We start from the raw sequence: 23255 nt of genomic DNA on the forward strand, positions 1-23255 counted from the left end.
GTGTGTGAGACGCAGGGCCTGACAAAACAGTCCCACCAATAACACATCACAACCCTTTGTCTACAACGTGACGAATGGAGACTTACTGTCAGCCTTGATGGATGGCGTTGTCACTCGTGGTCTGGCGTGGGGAAGGGAAGAAGGTTGTTCCACTCTGGTGGGAACTCAGAGAGGGATGGTTGGGAGGTCTGCTCTCACAAGCTCTTTGCTGACTCAACGTCTCCTCCACACACACACACACCATCCCACCTCAAATGAGCAGGAAGGGGACATTTTTAAAGACATAAACAAATCTGACAACTTGTTGATTGAGAATATCAGATCCTGAAACAGATGAGGTTCATGTCAGGTTGAGATACATGGATATGCCTGCTCTGTTTTACTTCCATGTGTTTTATTCCCATGTAACCCCATGTTCCCCTGTTCTCTCTGCAGCATATCAACAATGACCACATCCATGGGGAGAAGAAGGAATTTGTGTGTCGCTGGGATGAGTGCTCGCGGGAACAGAAGCCCTTCAAGGCTCAGTACATGCTGGTGGTCCATATGAGGCGACACACTGGAGAGAAGCCACACAAATGCACAGTAAGAACTCTAATTCCCAACATGCACCTGGGAATGTACACATTCTCCCAATAAGCCCAGAGCCTTCTGTAATAGATCACGGATAAGCCACTCACTTAAGTATCTCTGCTTGTATCACACACATTTATAAGTCCTACCTCTGGTTATGATTCTGCTTTGTGCACTATAATAACTATAGACCATAGCCTTAAAATGGTACTTTAGCTTCTCACCAGTAGAAATCCATCCACTCCACATAGTGGGATTCATCTGTTGCACTGATTCACTCATGATAACATTTTTGTGTGTAGTATCCTCAGCTTCAAAGCTCAATAATGAGGGCTTGTGAGTCCATTAAAAGAGAACTTCTGAGAAGAGAAGACTTCACAAGGCTGATTGACATGAGAGGAGGATGTTAGTCATTCAAGTGTAAAGAGGACTAGGGGTCCATGGGTCCTTATTAAGATCTACTCTACTGTATAGTTTAGTTGCTAAATCCCACATGCATCTCATTCACCCTAGCTATCTCCCTCTCTACCAAGTCTTGTGTTTTTGAAAGGGAGGATCTCAGGTCTTTTATGTCCACATTTGAGCTAATCTAGTTTGATCCCATCTCACACTCTCTGTCAATTACCCACAGTGCACAGCATAGCGCACTCTGAAGGAATACCAAATCCTACCACATAACAATGCATAGCATACCAAAGCTAAACACAGAACTCCTCAGCTGCTTTGTTTCAACAAAGTGTTCCATGATGTCTGGCGCTTTGCTTAAATAGTTCTAATAGTCATTTTTCTCAAAGAGCAAATCATTTTTGTGGTATATGTCAGTCTCTTTTAATAGTCATTTTCTCAAAGAGCAAATACTTTTGCGTGATGCATGTCAGAGTCTCTGAGGCTATTGCTAATGCTGACCTTTGTCTGTCTGTCTCTCTTCTCTCTCCCTCCCCCTTTCCATCAATCAATTTTTCCATCCATCCCTCCTCTCTCTCTCTAGTTTGAAGGATGCTGTAAGGCCTACTCTCGCCTGGAGAACCTGAAGACCCATCTGAGGTCTCACACAGGGGAGAAGCCTTACGTCTGTGAACACGAGGGCTGCAACAAAGCCTTCTCCAACGCCTCAGACAGAGCCAAGCACCAGAACAGAACTCACTCCAATGAGGTAAGGCTTCTATAGACACCCAACCATAGACAATCAAATGAGAGACATACTGTGAGCTACATCTATGTATTTACCCACTGCCATTATTTAAATCAACTAATGCACATTTAAGTTCATTGTGTTTACACTTTTAAGGATTTTTATGTCCAATATGCAGTCAACATTCTCTGTTTTATTTGTGTTTTACATAATGTATTTTCAGAAGACAATGAATGAAAACAATAATCAACTTTAACATCAGATAATAAGATATTATGTAAAATGATTATTTCCAGAAACCCTACATCTGTAAGATCCCTGGGTGCACTAAGCGCTACACAGACCCCAGCTCTCTCAGGAAGCATGTGAAGACGGTTCATGGACCTGAGGCCCACGTCACCAAGAAACAACGTGGCGATGTGCCCCCCAGGGGTCCTCCTAAGGGGAATGGAGAGAACAAGGCAAACGCCAAACAGAGTGGTAGAGGGATGGATGGAAAAATGGAGGCCAACAGCACCATTAGAGGAGCAGAGGACTGCCTGCAGGTCAAGTCAATCAAGACTGAGAACTCAATAGTAAGACTGGATGTGACATTTTATTGTGTCATAACAGCTGCTTTTAACAAAGCATTGACTTTGACTATTGTCAAAATCCTATCATCTACTACTAACGACTTAATACTATAAATGCTAATCTTAACATTATCATTCATACATGTTCTATGTTATTTGAGTCTTGTGACGCAAATGCAAGCCTTTCACCATTTATCACATCACCTTTCACATGAACTGATCTGTGATACAACTGCTGATGGTCTATCCTCTTCTTAACCTAACTCACCTCTCTGGTCACTGCTTGAATGTGCTTCTCTTTCCTTAACACTTTCCCTATTGGACAGGCTTCCCAGAGGTGAGCACCACCACTGTTTCTATTCCTTTCAATGCTTTTTAACACTGCATGTCAATCCTGAGTCAACAGTCAATATATTTGAAATGTACTACTCTGTTCCTCCATGTATTAAAAACAGAGGACTTTCCAAGAGCTTCTTGTTTTAAAGTGTGTACTAGCTACAGTTAGATGTTGTGATGTACTGTGAAATCTACCCAATGAGTTATACAGTGCCTTTGGAAAGTATTCAGACCCCCAGACTTTTTCCACAATTTGTTACATTATAGCCTTATTTTAAAATGGGTAAAAATATAATTTAAAAAATCCTCAGCAATCTACACACAATACCCCATAATAAAAAAGCCAAAACAGGTATTTAGAAATGTTTGCAAATTTTTTACAAATATAAACCAGATATACCTTATATAAGTATTCAGATCCTTTGCTATGAGACTCGAAATTGAGTTCAGGTGCATCCTGTTTCCATTGATCATCGTTGAGATGTTTCTACAACTTGATTGGAGTCCCCTGTGGTAAATTCAATTGATTGGACATGATTTGGAAAGGCCCACACCTGTCTATATAAGTTCCCACAGTGGACAGTGCATGTCAGAGCAACATGACAGCTTGAGTGAATCTGCAGAGAACAATGGGAGAAACTCCACAAATACAGGTTTGCCTCATACCCAAGAAGACTCGAGGCAGTAATCGCTGCTGTCTTCTTGTCAGAGCGAAAACCAAGCCGAGGGAATTGTCCGTAGAGCTCCAAGACAGGATTGTGTCAAGGCACAGATCTGGGGAAGGGTACCAAAAAATGTCTGCAGCATTGAAGGTCCCGAAGAACACAGTGGCCTCCATAATTCTTAAATGGAAGAAGTTTGGAACCACCAAGACTCTTCCTAGAGCTGGCCGCCTGGCAAACTGAGCAATTGGGGGACAAGGGCTTTGGTCAAGGAGGTGACCAAGAACCCGATGGTCACTCTGACAGAGCTCTAGAGTTCCTCTGTGGAGATGGGAGTACCTTCCAGAAGGACAACCATCTGTGCAGCACACCACCAGTCAGGGCTTTATGGTAGAGTGGTCAGATGGAAGACACTCCTCAGTAAAAGGCACACGACAGCCCACTTGGAGTTTTCCAAAAGGCACCTAAAGACTCTCAGACCATGAGAAACAAGATTATCTGGTTGGATGAAACCAAGATTGAACTCTTTGTCCTGAATGCCAAGTGTTATGACTGGAAGAAACCTGGCACCATCCCTACAGTGAAGCATGGTAGTGGCAGTATCATGCTGTGGGGATGTTTTTCAGCGGCAGTAACTGGGAGACTAGTCAGAATTGAGGCAAAGATGAACGGAGAAAAGTACTGAAAGATCCTTAATAAAAACCTGCTCCAGAGCGCTCAGGACCTCAGACTGGGGCGAAGGTTCACCTTCCAACAGGACAACAACCCTAAGCACACAGCCAAGACAACGCAAGAGTGGCTTCGGGACAAGTCTCTGAATGTCCTTGGGTGGCCCAGCCAGAGCCCAGACTTGAACCCTATTGAAAATCTCTGGCGATACCTGAAAATAGCTGTGCAGCAATGCTCCGCATCCCAACCTGACACAGCTTGAGAGTATCTGCAGTGGACAATGGGAGAAACTCCACAAATACAGGTTTGCCAAGCTTGTAGCATCATACCCAAGAAGACTCGAGGCTGTAATCTCTGCCAAAGGTGCTTCAACAAAGTATTGAGTAAAGGGTCTGAATACTTACAGTATATAAATGTGATATTTCTTCTTTTTTTTCAATTATAAATTAGCAAATATTTCCAAAAAACAGTTTTTGCTTTGTTATTATGGGTATTGTGTTTAGATTGTTGAGGGGAAAAAACTATTTAATACATTTTAGAATAAGGCTGTAACGTAACAAAATAACAAAATGTCAAGGGGTCCAAATAGTTTTGAAGCTACCGTGCCTCCATCTTGGCACTCCCTCAACGTTATAAGAAATATTTTAGAAGCTATAGAATGGCGTTTATTAATGTCAACAATAAAAAATCCACGTTTATTCTATTGCACACACCTTAATGCTTACTTTTAAATTATGTTATGTGAGCTAAACATACAAATAAAACATTTAAAAATATATTTAACAATTTCCTTAATTAAATATTATATAATTTTTATATAATTTTTTTCAAAGTTCTAAAGTTACTGCCCCCACTACAACAGAACAATACTTAAATACATGTAATTTTGTCCTTAAAACATTTAAGTGAAATACTGTGGAATTCCATTCATTCCTATGTAGGACTGCTCTCCTGGGGAGTGCCAATATGGCCAACAGGTGGCTTCAAACCCTCTCATTGGCCAATACATAGCATCAGCAATCCAGGGTTTGTATACTATAAGGACCCCTTTGTACACACACACACACACACACACACACACACACACACACACACACACACACACACACACACACACACACACACACACACTTCAGTTCTATTCTTCTGTGGCCTAGAGATCTGAAAGTAATGTCTGTCAGGCCATGATAAAAGTAATTATCAAATTAATATTCAAACAACGGGACTGTTCAGCATGTGCGCCGAACAAATAGTTCCAGCAATCAAGCTGTGATCAAGACTCTTTCTAGTTCAGTCTGTGTCAGAAATAACCACTGTCAACACTTGACTGTGATGAGAATCACAGTATCCCCCGTCCCTCCACTAGACATGTTTCCTTTAGAAAAAATCTAACAAATCAATGATAAATAAGATTATGAAACTATAGCTAGGCTACATAATTCATTTAATTTGTGGTTTTGCAAAGTTTACCTAATTTATTAATCGGAATTTTGCATCTGTATTCCAGTATTTAATCTTTAAGCATCTTTTTTATAATAACAATGCCCTGTCTGACAGTGATAACCGTTTCACACTACCATGCCAATCCGAACCAAATCGACTAGAGTAATGTGAAAAGCCCTTAATAGGCTTGATTCGGTGTCTCACCTGAACCACCTATCCTGTCCCCCTCTCCAGACGTATCAATCCAGCCCGGGCGGTCACTCGTCATGTAGCAGTGAGCCGTCGCCACTTGGCAGTGCCCACAACAATGACAGTGGAGTAGAGATGGCCCTGCACAGTGGGGGCAGCTTTGGGGACCTGAGTGCACTGGACGACCCTCCCATGGTGGACTCCTCCACCCTCTCCCCCCGCAACTCGGTGGGGGTGGGTCTTGGGCTTCATAAAGGGGGAGGAGTCACCATCAAGCTGGAGAACATCAAGAAGGAGAGGCTGAAGAATGTGAGGGACTCTTGTCCCTGGGCCAACTCTGGTCCTCAGGCACCTCAGGTCCGAAACACCAAGCTGCCTCCCATTCCTGCTGTTGGTAAGTGTGAAGTTCTATACTGGAACAATATAGTTTTTGATAACAACTGTTTTTAAGAACCTACAATAATGCTGAAGGATTAGTAAACGATAATAAGGAAGAAAAAAATTGCACATCGATTATAGGAGAGATTGAGTTGAGAGGAATATGTGAAGAAGCCTTAGAAACCTAGAAAGGGGTTTTGCCCTACAGTGGCTTGCGAAAGTATTCACCCCCCTTGGAATTTTTCCTATTTTGTTGCCTTACAACCTGGAATTAAAATTTTTGGGGGGTTTGTATCATTTGATTTACACAACATGTAAAGATGTCTTTGAAGATGCAAAATATTTTTTATTGTGAAACAAACGAGAAATAAGACAAAAAAAACTGAAAACTTGACCGTGCATAACTATTCACCCCCCCAAAGTCAATATTTTGTAAAGCTACCTTTTGCAGCAATTACAGCTGCAAGTCTCTTGGGGTATGTCTCTATAAGCTTGGCACATCTAGCCACTGGGATTTTTGCCCATTCTTCAAGGCAAAACTGCTCCAGCTCCTTCAAGTTGGATACGTTCCGCTGGTTTACAGCAATCTTTAAGTCATACAACAGATTCTCAATTGGATTGAGGTCTGGGCTTTGACTAGGCCATTCCAAGACATTTAAATGTTTCCCCTTAACCACTCAAGTGTTGCTTTAGCAGTATGCTTGTGGTCGTTGTCCTGCTGGAAGGTGAACCTCCGTCCCAGTCTCAAATCTCTTGAAGACTGAAACAGGTTTCCCTCAAGAAAGTCCCTGTATTTAGCGCCGTCCATCATTCCTTCAATTCTGACCAGTTTCCCAGTCCCTGCCGATGAAAAACATCCCCACAGCATGATGCTGCCACCACTATGCTTCACTGTGTTCTCGGGGTGGGATGGTGTTCTCGGGGTGATGAGAGGTGTTGGGTTTGCGCCAGACATAGCGTTTTCCTTGATGGCCAAAAAGCTACATTTTAGTCTCATCTGACCAGAGCACCTTCTTCCATATGTTTGGGGAGTCTCCCACATGCCTTTTGGCAAACACCAAACGTGATTGCTTATTTATTTTCTTTAAGCAATGGCTTTTTTCTGGCCACTCTTCCGTAAAGACCAGCTCTGTGGAGTGTATGGCTTAAAGTGGTCCTATGGACAGATACTCCAATCTCCGCTGTGAAGCTTTGCAGCTCCTTCAGGGTTATCTTTGGTCTCTTTGTTGCCTCTCTGATTAATGCCCTCCTTGCCTGGTCTGTGAGTTTTGGTGGGCGGCCCAATCTTGGCAGGTTTGTTGTGGTGCCATATTCTTTCCCTTTTTTAATATTGTATTTAATGGTGCTCCGTGGGATGTTCAAAGTTTTGGATATTTTTTCATAACCCAACCCTGATCTGTAATTCTCCACAACTTTGTTCCTGACCTGTTTGGAGAGCTCCTTGGTATTCATGGTGCCGCTTGCTTGGTGGTGCCCTTTGCTTAGTGGTGTTGCAGACTCTGGGGCCTTTCAGAACAGGTGTATATATACTGAGATCATGTGACAGATCATGTGACACTTAGATTGAACACAGGTGGACTTTATTTAACTAATTATGTGACTTATGAAGGTAATTGGTTGCACCAGCTCTTATTGAGGGGCTTCACAGCAAAGAGGGTGAATACATATGCACGCACCACTTTTCCGTTTTTTTTTATTTTTTAGAATTTTTTGAAACAAGTAATCTTTTTTCATTTCACTTAACCAATTTGGACTATTTTGTGTATGTCCATTACATGAAATCCAAATAAAAATCTATTTAAATTACAGGTTGTAATGCAACAAAATAGGAAAAATGCCAAGGAAGATGAATACTTTTGCAAGGCACTGTATATGTTATAATGTGGTTCCTTTTGTTGGTTCCTCAGGTTCCCTTCTGGAAAACTCTAATATGATCGCTCCACCCGGGCCCTACCCTGGTCAGCGTCTTGGTGACCTGTCATCATGCGAGGTGACCATGCTGAACCAGCTAAACGAACAGGGCCGCCGGGACAGCAACACCAGCACTGCCAGCTCAGCCTACATCAGCCGGCGCTCCTCTGGCATATCCCCCTGCTACTCCAGCCGCCGCTCCTCCGAAGCCTCGCAGTTCAGCAACCGCCACAACAACATCAGCTCAGCCGACTCCTATGACCCCATCTCCACAGACCTGTCCCGTAGATCCAGCGAGGCCAGCCAGTGTGGAGGTGGAAACCTCTCTAGTTTGCTCAGCCTCACCCCTGCCCAGCACTACCATCTCAAGGCCAAGTACGCTGCTGCAATCGGGGGAGCTCCACCTACACCTCTGCCCAACATGGAGCGTATGAGCCTCAGGACCAGGATGGCCCTGTATGGGGACCACGCCCAGGAAAGAGAGAGCTTATCCCACTCTCAACTGTTCCACCCACCTACCGCATCAGTTCCCCGACGCTGTAGTGACATCGGCTACGGTAGCCATAGCATGATGCCCCACGAGGTCCCTGGGAACCTTCCCCGGCGAGCCAGCGACCCCGTCCGCAGACCTACCCTAGACCCACTGTCCCTTCCACGAGTCCAACGCTACAACAGCATGAACAGTATGAACCCCAACAGTATGATGCCTCCTCCCTCTGCCGACCGCCGGGGCCTGGCCATGCAGAGCTACACGCGATCTGACGGAAGCCTGCACCACCACCCCTTCGCCCCACGGCCCCCCAGCATCTCAGAGAACGTGGTGATGGAGACCATGGCCGTGGACGGGCTGGACCATGCAGGAGATGAGGACATGGTGCTACCTGATGATGTCGTACAGTACCTCACGTCTCAGAACACTGGCCCCGGCCAATCAGCAGGCCCCGCCGACTACGCCAACAGTCAATCACAAGGCGGCTTCCAGGTCCAGAGGAATATGACCTCCTCCCAACAGCAGTTCTATGGGCAGAGGAGGATGGCCATGGTGGATGCCAACATGCCCCTGTCTGGGTCAGGCCAGGCTCCCCTACCCCCCTACCAGATGAGCCCTGGGTCTGGCTCCCAACAGCAGCAGTACCCAGCCTCTCACAGTATGAACAACAAGAACAACATGCCAGTCCAGTGGAACGAGGTTAGCTCAGGGACTGTGGATGCTACAGCCACCTCCAGACTCACCAAGCAGAACCTCCTCAGAAACAACAACCTGGCCATGGTCCAGCAGAGACAAAACTTTGGGCATTTCCAGGGTAGAATGGGTAGTAACAGTAACCAGCAGGTGATGCCCATGAACCAGAATATGGTGCTACAAGGCTACACCCAGAGAAGCAACTCCCAGTGGATCAACTCTGTCCAACAGCAACAAAGGCAGCCATGCAGCATGAACTATCCTGAGCAGATGAGTCCCCAGCAGGGATATGGCCAAGAGATCATCCCTGTCCCTAACTCTGGATCTGGGAATGGCAGCCTACGACCCAACTTTAATGGCATGGCACTGCCCAATGGCAGGGTGATGGCTACACACAACAATCCTGATACGCAGATCTACAGGTCAAGGACTCAGGTTGAAAGCTCTGCCCCCCACATGATTCAGGTTGACCAGCAGAACTACAGTATTTCTTCTCAGCAGCAAGACGTCAATACTGGGAACAGAGCTGGGATGCAGCCCAGGCCTCCCATGGAGCCCAAGTCTATGAGCAGTAGACAACACTCAGGGTCCAGAAGTATGATGCAGCAGAACCGTTTCCCTCAGTCTGACTTACATCACAACACCTCTGAGGCCAGTCCAAAGAGGCCGGGTGGCACCGCAGCACATACCGGCGGACATAACAGAGACTCAAACTCCAATGCTTCAATGTTTTATGCCGGCCAGATCCAGATGTTTGAACCCAATAACAACCACAATGTGAGCTTCAACTCCCCCATGTCCCCCTTCATGGGCCAGACTCCGGGAGGCACCACTGTTACCATGGCATCTCCAGGGGTCAACCAGGTCACCAGCACCGTTGACTCATCCGGCTCCTCTGGATCGATCTCTGGGGTGGAGCATACCCAGATCGACTTTGACGCCATGTTGGATGATGGAGACCACTCCAGCCTGATGTCAGGGACCCTAAGCCCCGGACTCCTCACCAGCCTGTCCCAGAATTCCTCGAGGCTTACCACCCCCCGTAACTCTGTGACCCTGGCCTCTGTGCCAGCAGGGATCGGTAATATGGCCATCGGAGACATGAGCTCCATGTTGACCACCCTGGCTGAGGAGAGCAAGTTCCTCAACATGATGAGCTAAGGCCTTGGCTGTATCACAATAATCTCTCCTTTCTCCCGAACTGTGCACTTGTTCACTTCCCTTCTTGGATTTGAAAGAAAATGTATGGAAACTCCCTCTAGCATAGCCCATGCCCCACCAATCCGATGCTTTTAATTTTGTGGGGAGTAGGGAAAGAGTGCACACTTCGGAAGGAAAGAAAGATTATTGGGATGCCCCATTGTGTATTCGGACCATTTCAAGGAAAAATGTACTATAAAAGCACTGATTATATGTAACAATATGGAAATAGTTACTCTTCAGGAGCATGTCGATCTCCGCTGGCCTGTATAGAGACTTTGCTTATCCAGTAATATGTCATATTTGCTCAAGTACATTTTAAGTAGTGTTTGTGTTGAGAAAGTAAGTATAGTAAAGATATAAGGAACATTTTAAAGACATAAGGAGCATTATCACTGTTTTGAGAAGCCATACTTTGTATCTACGAATAAGAATAGACCAGGGTATAAAAATACATCAGCAAATATGTGTCCATTGCTCCGTATTTGTTGATGTTTGTTACTCTTTAAAAAGCAGTGCACTGATAGCAGTTCACGAAGTGCCTTGCTAAATAGATCATGTTTGAATAATATGTGAATTCATGAAACATACATACATGTAACGATGTTGCCAGGTAAAAAGGCATATGGAAATATTAGAATAATTTTCTCATTACGACCTTTGATCATGTTTATAGATATACTGTATGGTACGTGCTTTAAATTATGTTAAAGAGACTTGATTATTGCAAGCTAAGTTCAATATGATGCAACTATGGAACATTGTGATGCTACATTGTTAACATCCATCCATGTATAGAGGAGCTTGCAGAGGAACAGGATCCCATGCAAAGCTAGAGCCGGTTTTCGTGGACCCAGATTAAGCCTAATGAAGGACTAAAAACCATCCTGAGTGGAGATTCTCAATTGAAAGTGATTTTTAGTCCAGGACTATGCTTAATCTGTGTATGTGAAACCAGCCCCTAGTGTGCAGGAGATGGCCACTTGTCATACTGTATAAAATATCTTCCAAGTGCCCTCCAGAAGCTGTACAGTAATTTCTAAGGACCCTCCTCTTTGTGAGACTGACTGTATGATAAAAAAAGGACAGAGATCTGCCTCAGTGTAAATCAGTCTGTGGAGACACACGCTAACCTGGACTCAGGGGTAGACGTAGCATAGTAAATTTAAATACGGGACACTCCTATTAGTAGGATATGTATTCATTTGTGGATGCCCATCATCCATTTCGGATGGTATGTTATGAATTACAATCCGTATGATATGTTACGAATTGCAATTCTTACAATATTTAAAGAATTGCAATTCGTTCAATATGTTACAAATTTGCAAAACGTATGATATGTTACGAATTCCAATTTGTTGTGCTTAGCTAGGTGGTAAGGTGGCTAATGCTAATGTTAGCTGGGTGGCCAATGTTAGCTAGACTAGGGATTAAAGTTAGCAGTTGGATTAAAGGATTAGGATTAGGGGAAGGGTTAGCTAACATGCTAAGTAGTTGCAAAGTAGCTAAAAGTAGTAGGTAGTTGCAAAGTTGCCAAAATGCTAAAGTTGTGAGATTCGAACACTCAACCTTTGGGTTTCTAGGCGTTTGTGTTATACGCCTGCCCACCCACCCTGATCAACCGCCCTACTTTAATTTTTGCCTTAAGTAACCTTCTCTCTTATGTAACCAATCCAAACTTAACACATCCTAATTTGAGTATCCCTGATTTACATTTACTATATTACGTCTAGTCTATTAGACCAGGGTGTACACACAGACCCTGTGCCTGTCTAGGATGTATCAGATCTCTGAAGGAATATGCTAGTACTCCATGTGTACTCGGTGGACATGATTACACACTAATTTGTGGATTCATTACCCCTCCCTACTCCCTGGGCTAGACATGGACTATATGGAGAATCAAATAAGGGATGAATTACTTTGATTACAAATCATATCAAGAACAATGATACACCGCAACCTCCTCAGTTTTTATTTTAGTTTGCTTGCTGGAATTAAAGTAGCCTTACCGTATGTACAGGTATGCTGCCCATCCATTTTACTATTGTGTGTGTGTGTGTGTGTGTGTGTGTGTGTGTGTGTGTGTGTGTGTGTGTGTGTGTGTGTGTGTGTGTGTGTGTGTGTGTGTGTGTGTGTGTGTGTGTGTGTGTGTGTGTGTGTGTGTGTGTGTGTGTGTGTGTGTGTTGTATATAGCTTTTGTACATTTCAAATACAGTATCTCAGTTTTTTCTGTTTTAACCAAAGTGCTGTGTTGTGTCTCCTTTGAAATCACATGGTCTCGTCCCTCTGGGACACATGAAAGCAAAGAATCGTTATTCAAACTCTTCAGCACACACCCTAATGAATTCTAGACACCATGAAAACCATCCTCATGTCAAAGAATTCATCTTGATCAAAAATACACTGGACGTGTCGGAGATTATATTTTTAATATTTTTTTTCTACATCATGTTTACACCGTGAAGAGAGCAGAGTTCACCTGTTCAAGAAGTTGAGGGGATCCTACCCATAGAATTGCATAGGATCTTTATGATTCTACCCCCTTAACACTGCCCATACATTTCATATCATACATCATTTTTTTCCTGGTCATTTATACACAAACTTTTTACTGTTTATAGCTAATATTTGTGTTAGCTGATGTAAAAAAAAATATGCATTTGCTGTTGGAAATATATCATCTAGCTACAGCATTTGATGCTTAGCGGTAAACGATGCCTATTGTTCACTTAGTTCACGTTTTGAAGGGTAATTTTATCATAGATGAAGGTGAGTGGTGGTTAAAAAGAAAACTCTAAGAACATAATAAGTTACTTGTAAATAATGTAGGGCAAACTTTTTCTCTTTGATCCCTTCTCGTTCATACATTCACAAAACATATTTACTTAAACAGGCTCCATAGATATGCATCTTACGAGGCTTTTACAGTTTTTTTTTTACAACGTTGGCGAGGGCAAATATTCTACCTCTAAAAACCCAGATGAAAAAGGATCCTCCGAAAACACAAAACGCTTAAAGAGCCGTTTCTAAAGTTAGCTGGCATGTTGTCCAAAATCGACAGTGGCAGGCAGGCTTTGAGGAAAGGTTTTTCAGGAATCACATAAAATGCACCAGTGGAGAAAGATAAAAAGAAAGACAGACAGAAATAAAGAGAGAAGGAAAAAGAGGGAGAGCGAAAGCGTGTGTGTTGAAGGAGAGCCAAAGAGAGGGGGCTGTAAAAAGGGATGACGCGTGGAGAAAGTGTAAAGGAAGGGGGAACAAATGATTTTACTCTGACAGGCAGCGGAACTCTGCTGAGGATCCTTTTGATGTTTGTCACTGATTGCTCTTGCCACTGGAATTCCTTATTCTCTCAGAGAAAAGATGGGAGCAAAATAGCCCGGGGTAAGAATGGATCTCAGAGAACAAGATGTTAACACGGGAGCCAAGATGATCAGTAACGGACAAGGCACTAACTAATTAGACAAGAACACAAACGAGGTGATACAAGACTCAGAGAGAGGGAGAACTGAAGATCCAAAGAGATGGCCTGCCTGCCTGGCCTGGCATGCAGTCTCAGAGCATCACATTCTAGAATAGTGTTCTCCATGCTGCTTGGTCCCATGGTTCCAGTGATTCCACACAGAGATGCAGTTTTCTAAGAACAGGGAGAGGGTGGGCTGTGATCTCTGACTCTTTCTCTGTCCCTCTCTCTCTATCCATAACCCCTCTCCACTCAGTTGTCCCCTAGTTGGTAGACTCTGGGCAGCTGGAGGAAGGAGAGAAAAAGAGAGAGGAGGGAGGGCAGGGTTTTTAGCTGCTGAGGGAATGCATGAAACAATGCCACCAGACATTACAATTCACACTAGGTTCAGAGGCCTCACATTTTTTTTATCTCAGGACATTTCCCTTTGTGCATAAGTGTCCTTAGTGGACTTTTTGCCAGCAATATAAATCACTAAGTAAGCACCTCTTCCTATCCTCATCCTCTCACATGTCAAGATCCACTGCTTTAATAGTAAGCAATTTTCATCAGCTCTCAAAATCCTCCCACTTTCTAATGGTATAAGGGAACCACGTTACTAAGCAGTTAAACTGAACTCAGTCGGTTGTAAACAATAGATCATTGCTTGTGGGGTGGAGTGAGTTAAATACCTCAACATAATACAAATAAATCCATCCGGAGAACTGCATTTGTTGTTGAAAGAGACAATGATAAGCCTAAGAACAATGTCCCACACAATGTTTGATCTGTTGTCTATCTATATATTTATAGATATAAATGGATAGAATATATATATGCAATGCATTTGGTCAGTAATAAGTCCCCTTGACTTTTCACATTTTGTTACGTTACAACATTATTCTAAAATGGATTCAATAAAAACATTTCCACACGATACCCCATAATGACCAAGCGAAAACAGGTGTTTTAAATAAATACGATAAAAAATTATGAACAGAAATATCTTATTTACAGAAGTATTCAGACCCTTTGCCATGAGACTTGAAATTGAGCTCAGGTGCATCCTGTTTCCATTGATCATCCTTGAGATGTTTATATAACTTGATTGGAGTCCACCTGTGGTATATTAAATTGATTGGACTTGATTTATATAAGGTCTCACAGTTGACAGTGCATGTCAAAGCAAAAAACAAGCCATGAGGTTGAAGGAATTGTCCGTAGAGCTCTGAGACAGGATTATGTTGAGGCACAGATCTGGGAAAGGGTACCAAAACATTTCTGCAGCATTGAAGGTCCCCAAGAACACAATGGCCTCCATCATTCTTGGAACCACCAAGACTCTTCCTAGAACTGTCCACCCAGCCAAACTGAGAAATCGATTTGAAAAAGGCACATGCGACTCAATAAAAGGTACATGACAGCCCGCTTGGAGTTTGTCAAAAGGCACCTAAAGGACTCTCAGACCATGAGAAACAAGATTCTCTGGTCTGATGAAACCAAGAGTGAACTCTTTGGCCTGAATGCCAAGCGTCACGTCTGGAGGAAACCTGGCACCGTCCCTACGGTGAAGCATGGTGGTGTCAGCATCATGCTGTGGGGATGTTTTTTAGCGGCAGTAACTGGGTGGCTAGTCAGGATCGAGGGAAAGAGGAATGGAGCAAAGTACTGAGAGATCATTGATGAAAACCTGCTCCAGAATGCTCAGGACCTCAGACTGGGGCAAAGGTTCACCTTCCAACAGGACAACAACCCTAACACACAGCCAAGACAACGTAGGAGTCTCTGAAAGTTCTTGAGTGGCCCAGCCAGAGCCCGGACTTGAACCTGATCGAACATCTCTGGCGATACCTGAAAATAGCTGTGCAGCGATGCTCCCAATCCAAACTGACAGAGCTTGAGAGGATCTGCAGAGAAGAATGGGAGAAACTGCCCAAATACAGGTGTGTCAAGCTTGTAGCGTCATACCCAAGAATGTGATATTTCTTTCTTTAGTTTTATAATTTGCTAAAATTTCTAAAAACCTGTTTTTGCTTTGTCATTATGGGGTATTGTGTGTAGATTGATGAGGGAAAACATATTTTTAATGCATTTTAGAATAAGGCAGTAATGTAACAAAATGTGGTAAAAGTCAAGGGGTCTGAATACTTTCCGAATGCACAATGTATATATACAGTACCAGTCAAAAGTTTGGACATACCTACTCATTCAAGGGTTTTTCTTTATTTCCATTTTTTTTTTTTTACATTGTAGAATAATAGTGAAGACATCAAAACTATGAAATAACACATATGGGATTATGTAGTAACCCAAAAAGTGTTAAACAAAACCAAATATATTTTAGATTCTTCAAAGTAGCCAACCTTTGCCTTGATGACAGCTTTGCACACTCTTGGCATTCTCTCAACCAGCTCCATGAGGAATGCTTTTCCAATGGTCTTGAAGGAGTACATGTACTTCAAATCAAATCAAATGTATTTATATAGCCCTTCGTACATCAGCTGATATCTCAAAGTGCTGTACAGAAACTCAGCCTAAAACCCCAAACAACAAGCAATGCAGGTGTAGAAGCACGGTGGCTAGGAAAAACTCCCTAGAAAGGCCAAAACCTAGGAAGAAACCTAGAGAGGAACCAGGCTATGAGGGGTGGCCAGTCCTCTTCTGGCTGTGCCGGGTGGAGATTATAACAGAACATGGCCAAGATGTTCAAATGTTCATAAATGACTAGCATGGTCAAATAATAATAATTACAGTAGTTATCGAGGGTGCAGCAAGTCAGCACCTCAGGAGTAAATGTCAGTTGGCTTTTTTAGCACGTCCGGTGAACAGGTCAGGGTTCCATAGCCGCAGGCAGAACAGTTGAAACTGGAGCAGCAGCAAGGCCAGGTGGACTGGGGACAGCAAGGAGTTATCATGCCAGGTAGTCCTGACGCATGGTCCTAGGGCTCAGGTCCTCCGAGAGAGAGAAAGAAAGAGAGAGAGAAGGAGAGAATTAGAGAGAGCATACTTAAATTCACACAGGACACCGGATAAGACAGGAGAAGTCCTCCAGATATAACAAACTGACGCTAGCCCCCCGACACATTAACTACTGCAGCATAAATACTGGAGGCTGAGACAGGAGGGGTCAGGAGACACTGTAGCCCCATCCGATGATACCCCCGGACAGGGCCAAACAGGAAGGATATAACCAAGTTTATTTTATATAGCCCTTCGTACATCAGCTAATATCTCGAAGTGCTGTACAGAAACCCAGCCTAAAACCCCAAACAGCAAGCAATGCAGGTGTAGAAGCACGGTGGCTAGGAAAAACTCCCTAGAAAGGCCAAAACCTAGGAAGAAACCTAGAGAGGAACCAGGCTATGAGGGGTGGCCAGTCCTCTTCTGGCTGTGCCGGGTGGAGATTATAACAGAACTATGCCAAGATGTTCAAAAATGTTCATAAGTGACAAGCATGGTCAAATAATAATCATGAATAATTTTCAGTTGGCTTTTCATAGCCGATCATTAAGAGTTGAAAACAGCAGGTCTGGGACAGGTAGGGGTTCCGTAACCGCAGGCAGAACAGTTGAAACTGGAATAGCAGCAAGGCCAGGCGGACTGGGGACAGCAAGGAGTCATCATGCCCGGTAGTCCTGACGTATGGTCCTAGGGCTCAGGTTCTCAGAGAGAGAGAAAGAAAGAGAGAACGAGAGAATTAGAGAGAGCATACTTAAATTCACACAGGACACTGGATAAGACAGGAGAAGTACTCCAGGTATAACCAACTGACCCTAGCCCCCCGACACATAAACTACTGCAGCATAAATACTGGAGGCTGAGACAGGAGCGGTCAGGAGACACTGTGGCCCCATCCGAAGATACCCCCGGACAGGGCCAAACAGGAAGGATATAACCCCACCCACTTTGCCAAAGCACAGCCCCCACACCACTAGAGGGAAATATTCAACCACCAACTTACCATCCTGAGACAAGGCCGAGTATAGCCCACAAAGATCTCCGCCACGGCACAAACCAAGGGGTGGCGCCAACCCAGACAGGAAGATCACGTCAGTGACTCAACCCACTCAAGTGACGCACCCCTCCTAGGGACGGCATGAAAGGGCACCAGTAAGCCAGTGACTCAGCCCCTGTAATAGGGTTAGAGGCAGAGAATCCCAGTGGAGAGAGGGGAACCGGCCAGGCAGAGACAGCAAGGGCGGTTCGTTGCTCCAGAGCCTTTCTGTTCACCTTCACACTCCTGGGCCAGACTACACTCAATCATATGACCTACTGAAGAGATGAGTCTTCAGTAAAGACTTAAAGGTTGAGACCGAGTCTGCGTCTCTCACATGGGTAGGCAGACCATTCCATAAAAATGGAGATCTATAGAAAGCCCTGCCTCCAGCTGTTTGCTTAGAAATTCTAGGGACAATTAGGAGGCCTGCGTCTTGTGACCGTAGCGTACGTGTAGGTATGTAAGGCAGGACCAACTCGGAAAGATAGGTAGGAGCAAGCCCATGTAACGCTTTGTAGGTTAACAGTAAAACCTTGAAATCAGCCCTTGTCTTAACAGGAAGCCAGTGTAGGGAAGCTAGCACTGGAGTAATATGATTAAAAAAAATTGGTTCTAGTCAGGATTCTAGCAGCCGTATTTAGCACTAACTGAAGTTTATTTAGTGCTTTATCCGGGTAGCCGGAAAGTAGAGCATTGCAGTAGTCTAACCTAAAAGTAACAAAAGCATGGATTAATTTTTCTGCATCATTTTTGGACAGAAAATTCCTGATTTTTGCAATGTTACGTAGATGGAAAAAAGCTGTCCTTGAAACAGTCTTGATATGTTCGTCAAAAGAGAGATCAGGGTCCAGAGTAACGCCGCGGTCCTTCACAGTTTTATTTGAGACAACTTTACAACCATCAAGATTAAGTGTCAGATTCAACAGAAGATCTCTTTGTTTCTTGGGACCTAGAACAAGCATCTCTGTTTTGTCCAAGTTTAAAAGTAGAAAGTTTTCAGCCATCCACTTCCTTATGTCTGAAACACAGGCTTCTAGCGAGGGCAATTTTGGGGCTTCACCATGTTTCATTGAAATGTACAGCTGTGTGTCATCCGCATAGCAGTGAAAGTTAACATTATGTTTTCAAATGACATCCCCAAGAGGTAAAATATATAGTGAAAACAATAGTGGTCCTAAAACAGAACCTTGAGGAACACCGAAATGTACAGTTGATTTGTCAGAGGACAAACCATTCACAGAGACAAACTGATATCTGTCCAACAGGTAAGATCTAAACCAGGCCAGAACTTGTCCGTGTAGACCAATTTGGGTTTCCAATCTCTCCAAAAGAATGTGGTGATCGATGGTATCAAAGGCAGCACTAAGGTCTAGTAGCATGAGGACAGATGCAGAGCCTCGGTCTGACGCCATTAAAAGGTAATTTACCACCTTCACAAGTGCAGTCTCAGTGCTATGATGGGGTCTAAAACCAGACTGAAGCATTTCGTATACATTGTTTGTCTTCAGGAAGGCAGTGAGTTGCTGCGCAACAGCTTTTTCTAAAATTTTTGAGAGGAATGGAAGATTCGATATAGGCCGATAGTTTTTTTTATATTTTCTGGGTCAAGGTTTGGCTTTTTCAAGAGAGGCTTTATTACTGCCACTTTTAGTGAGTTTGGTACACATCCGGTGGATAGAGAGCCGTTTATTATGTTCAACATAGGAGGGCCGAGCACAGGAAGCAGCTCTTTCAGTAGTTTCGTTGGAATAGGGTCCAGTATGCAGCTTGAAGGTTTAGAGGCCATGATTATTTTCATCATTGTGTCAAGAGATATAGTACTAAAACACTTAAGTGTCTCTCTTGATCCTAGGTCCTGGCAGAGTTGTGCAGACTCAGGACAGCTGAGCTTTGGAGGAATACGCAGATTTAAAGAGGAGTCCGTAATTTGCTTTCTAATGATCATGATCTTTTCCTCAAAGAAGTTCATGAATTTATTACTGCTGAAGTGAAAGCCATCCTCACTTGGGGAATGCTGCTTTTTAGTTAGCTTTGCGACAGTATCAAAAATGATGATGGCTCCGAAAGCCTTTTGGAGTGGGTCTGTGGACTTTTCCATGTGAATATTAAAATCACCAAAAATTTGAATATTATCTGCTATGACTACAAGGTCCGATAAGAATTCAGGGAACTCAGTGAGGAACGCTGTATATGGCCCAGGAGGCCTGTAAACAGTAGCTATGAAAAGTGATTGAGTAGGCTGCATAGATTTCATGACTAGAAGCTCAAAAGACGAAAACGTCATTTTATTTTGTCAATTGAAATTTGCTATCGTAAATGTTAGCAACACCTCCGCCTTTGCGGGATGCACGGGGGATATGGTCAATAGTGTAACCAGGAGGTGAGGCCTCACAACACAGTAAATTCATCAGGCTTAAGCCAGGTTTCAGTCAGGCCAATCACATCAAGATTATGATCAGTGATTAGTTCATTGACTATAACTGCCTTTGAAGTGAGGGATCTAACATTAAGTAGCCCTATTTTGAGATGTGAGGTATCACGATCTCTTTCAATAATGGCAGGAATGGAGGAGGTCTTTATCCTAGTGAGGTTGCAAAGGCGAACACCGCCATGTTTAGTTTTGCCCAACCTAGGTCGAGGCACAGACACAGTCTCAATGGGGATAGCTGAGCTGAATACACTGACTATGCTAGTGCCAGACTCCACTAAGCTGGCAGGCTGGCTAACAGCCTGCTGCCTGGCCTGCACCCTATTTCATTGTGGAGCTAGAGGAGTTAGAGCCCTGTCTATGTTGGTAGATAAGATGAGAGCACCCCTCCAGCTAGGATGGAGTCCGTCACTCCTCAGCAGGCCAGGCTTGGTCCTGTTTGTGGGTGAGTCCCAGAAAGAGGGCCAATTATCTACAAATTCTATCTTTTGGGAGGGGCAGAAAACAGTTTTCAACCAGCAATTGAGTTGTGAGACTCTGCTGTAGAGCTCATCACTCCCCCTAAGCACTTGTTGGCTGCTTTTCCATCACTCTGTGGTCCAACTCATCCCAAACCATCTCAATTGGGTTGAGGTCGGGTGATTGTGGAGGCCAGGTCATCTGATGAAGCACTCCATCACTCTCCTTGGTCAAATAGACCTGACACAGCCTGGAGGTGTGTTGGGTAATTTTCCTGTTGAAAAACAAATGATGTTCTTACTAAGCGCAAACCAGATGGGATGGGGTATCGCTGCAAAATGCTGTGGTAGCCATGCTGGTTAAGTGTGAATTAAATTATAAATAAATCCCAGACAGTGTCACCAGCAAGACACCCCCATACATCACACCTCCTCCTCCATGCTTCACGGTGGGAACCACACATGTGGAGTTCATTCGTTCACCTACTCTGCGTCTCACAAACACGGCAATTAGAACCAAAAATCTCAAATTTGGACTCATCAGACCAAAGGACAGATTTCCACCGGTCTAATGTCCATTGCTCGTGTTCCTTGGAACAAGCAAGTCTCTTCTTATTATTGGTGTCCTTAAGTAGTGGTTTCTTTGCAGCAATTCAACCATGAAGGCCTGATTCACGCAGTCTCCTCTGAACAGTTGATGTTGAGATGTGTCTGTTACTTGAATTCTGTGAAGCATTTATTTGGGCTGCAATTTCTGAGGCTGGTAACTCTAATGAACTTATCCTATGCAGCAGAGGTAACTCTGGGTCTTCCATTCCTGTGGCGGTCCTTATGAGAGCCAATTTCATAATAGAACTTGATGGTTTTTGTGACTGCACTTGAAGAAACTTTCAAAGTTCCTGACATTTTCTGGATTGACTGACCTTCATGTCTTAAAGTAATGATGGACTGTTGTTTCTCTAAGCTTATTTGAGCTGTTCTTGCCATCATATGGACTTGGTCTTTTTCCAAATAGGGCTATCTTCTGTATACCACCCCTACCTTGTAACAACACAACTGATTGTCTCAAACACATTAACGCATTAAGAAGGAAAGAAATTCCACAAATTAACTTTTAACAAGGTACACCTGTTAATTGAAATGCATTCCAGGTGACTACTTCATGAAGCTGGTTGAGAGAATGCCAAGATTGTGCAAAGCTGTCATCAAGGCAAAGGGTGGCTACTTTTAAGATTCTCAAATATGAAATATATTTTGATTTGTTTAACACTTTTTTGGTTATTATGATTCCATATGTGTTATTTCATAGTTTTGATGTCTTCACTATTCTTCTACAATGTATAAAATAGTACAAATAAAGAAAAACCCTTGAATGAGTAGGTGTGTCCAAACTTTTGACTGGTACTGTATATGGATGTGTCAAATGTATCATTTGAAAAGTTTTTTATTAAAAATGTAGTTACTTGTCACATTTGACTACTACTACTTATTTCTCTGAGAGTGAGGCATATATATAGCGTTTTGCAATAAAACATGATCATTTGTCTTTCTGAAATGAAACCATCAAGTGATAGACGTCAAACAAATACGTATGTCATTGAACAACCCCTTGCCATGATTAGGTGGTGAAAAAACACATCTCTTTTAGAAGTTCTTTAAACAATAAAAGCTCATTCTGAAAATGGATATAGAGCGTTTTGGAATGAAACTCTTCATATCTACACAAGACCACTAATCATGCAATTTTATACATCCATTACTGAAACATTAGATAGCACACACAAAAAGAAAGTAGATCAAAAGAGGCTGTACACTCAGAGAGTGAATGAGAGTGGATGAAAGTATCTCATTCTATTTTTAGAAACAACAGTGTGTCACATTTTCACATTTGACCCAAGAGGGCAGGTCATCATAATAAAGTGATTGGACTGGGGCCCTCTTTCTCCATCTTTATCTCTCTGTCTCTCTCTCTCTCTGTTTCCCTCTCTATGTTTTTATCTTTCTCTCCCTCTCTCTCATCAAAATCTTCCTGTACACAGCCCAGTCCATTGAGATCAGAGGGACGTGACCTGCGTCAAGGGGCACCTTCTACACCAAAGGGGCCTTGGCCTATCACCCAAGCCTCCAGGCAGTAGCCTATGCAACACTATATAGCTCAATCTGACACCATAAGTTATTATCACCCTAGTCTCAGCCCAGAGGATGTGCACGCTCCTCCATGAAGGACTGCATTGTGGCCTGACTCTGGGTAGAGACCATAGAGAAACAGGACCTTGCTATGATCCGTGACCTTTCATATATACGCTGCTACTGTGACGAAGCACTGGAGAGGTCAATGGCTACAAGGGGGCAAGAGCTGTGTGGGCTGTTAAAGAAGAATGCATTTGTGAATGGGGTTTGGGTTGAGGGCAGAGGATTGCTGATTGAAGACTTCTGTGAGTGAGAGTGAGAGGTAAGGGAGAGGCGAGAATGGATGACCCTGTTCGAGCCCTAGCTGGTCAGGGAGGCTCATAGTTCCTTCTTTTAAGTTTATAATGTATTTCCCTTTCCTGTTGTAATTGGCCTTTGGGATGGATACACCCATCACCACTCCACCCCTGACCACTCCACCCACATCATTTTCCTCCGGAAATTGCTGTTGTAAGGACTTTATAACTTAAGAAAGTGTAAGAAACT

At 43.5% G+C, this 23255-nt stretch overlaps 1 protein-coding gene across 1 annotated transcript in view; it reads left to right on the plus strand.

The window, feature by feature from the left end:
- Positions 1-12309, plus strand: part of gli2a (GLI family zinc finger 2a) — a 93093-nt gene extending 80784 nt beyond the window's left edge. The window contains exons 10-14 of the mRNA XM_039006900.1: positions 436-585; positions 1562-1726; positions 2002-2280; positions 5622-5970; positions 7862-12309. Coding sequence (XP_038862828.1) covers positions 436-585; positions 1562-1726; positions 2002-2280; positions 5622-5970; positions 7862-10209 — 3291 coding nt within the window. The 3' untranslated portion in view covers positions 10210-12309. The remainder of the gene's footprint in view (positions 1-435; positions 586-1561; positions 1727-2001; positions 2281-5621; positions 5971-7861) is intronic.
- Positions 12310-23255: the final 10946 nt, after the last annotated feature.

This window comes from Salvelinus namaycush, chromosome 13 (assembly GCF_016432855.1).
Source record: "Salvelinus namaycush isolate Seneca chromosome 13, SaNama_1.0, whole genome shotgun sequence".
In the NCBI taxonomy this organism is placed as follows: domain Eukaryota; kingdom Metazoa; phylum Chordata; class Actinopteri; order Salmoniformes; family Salmonidae; genus Salvelinus; species Salvelinus namaycush.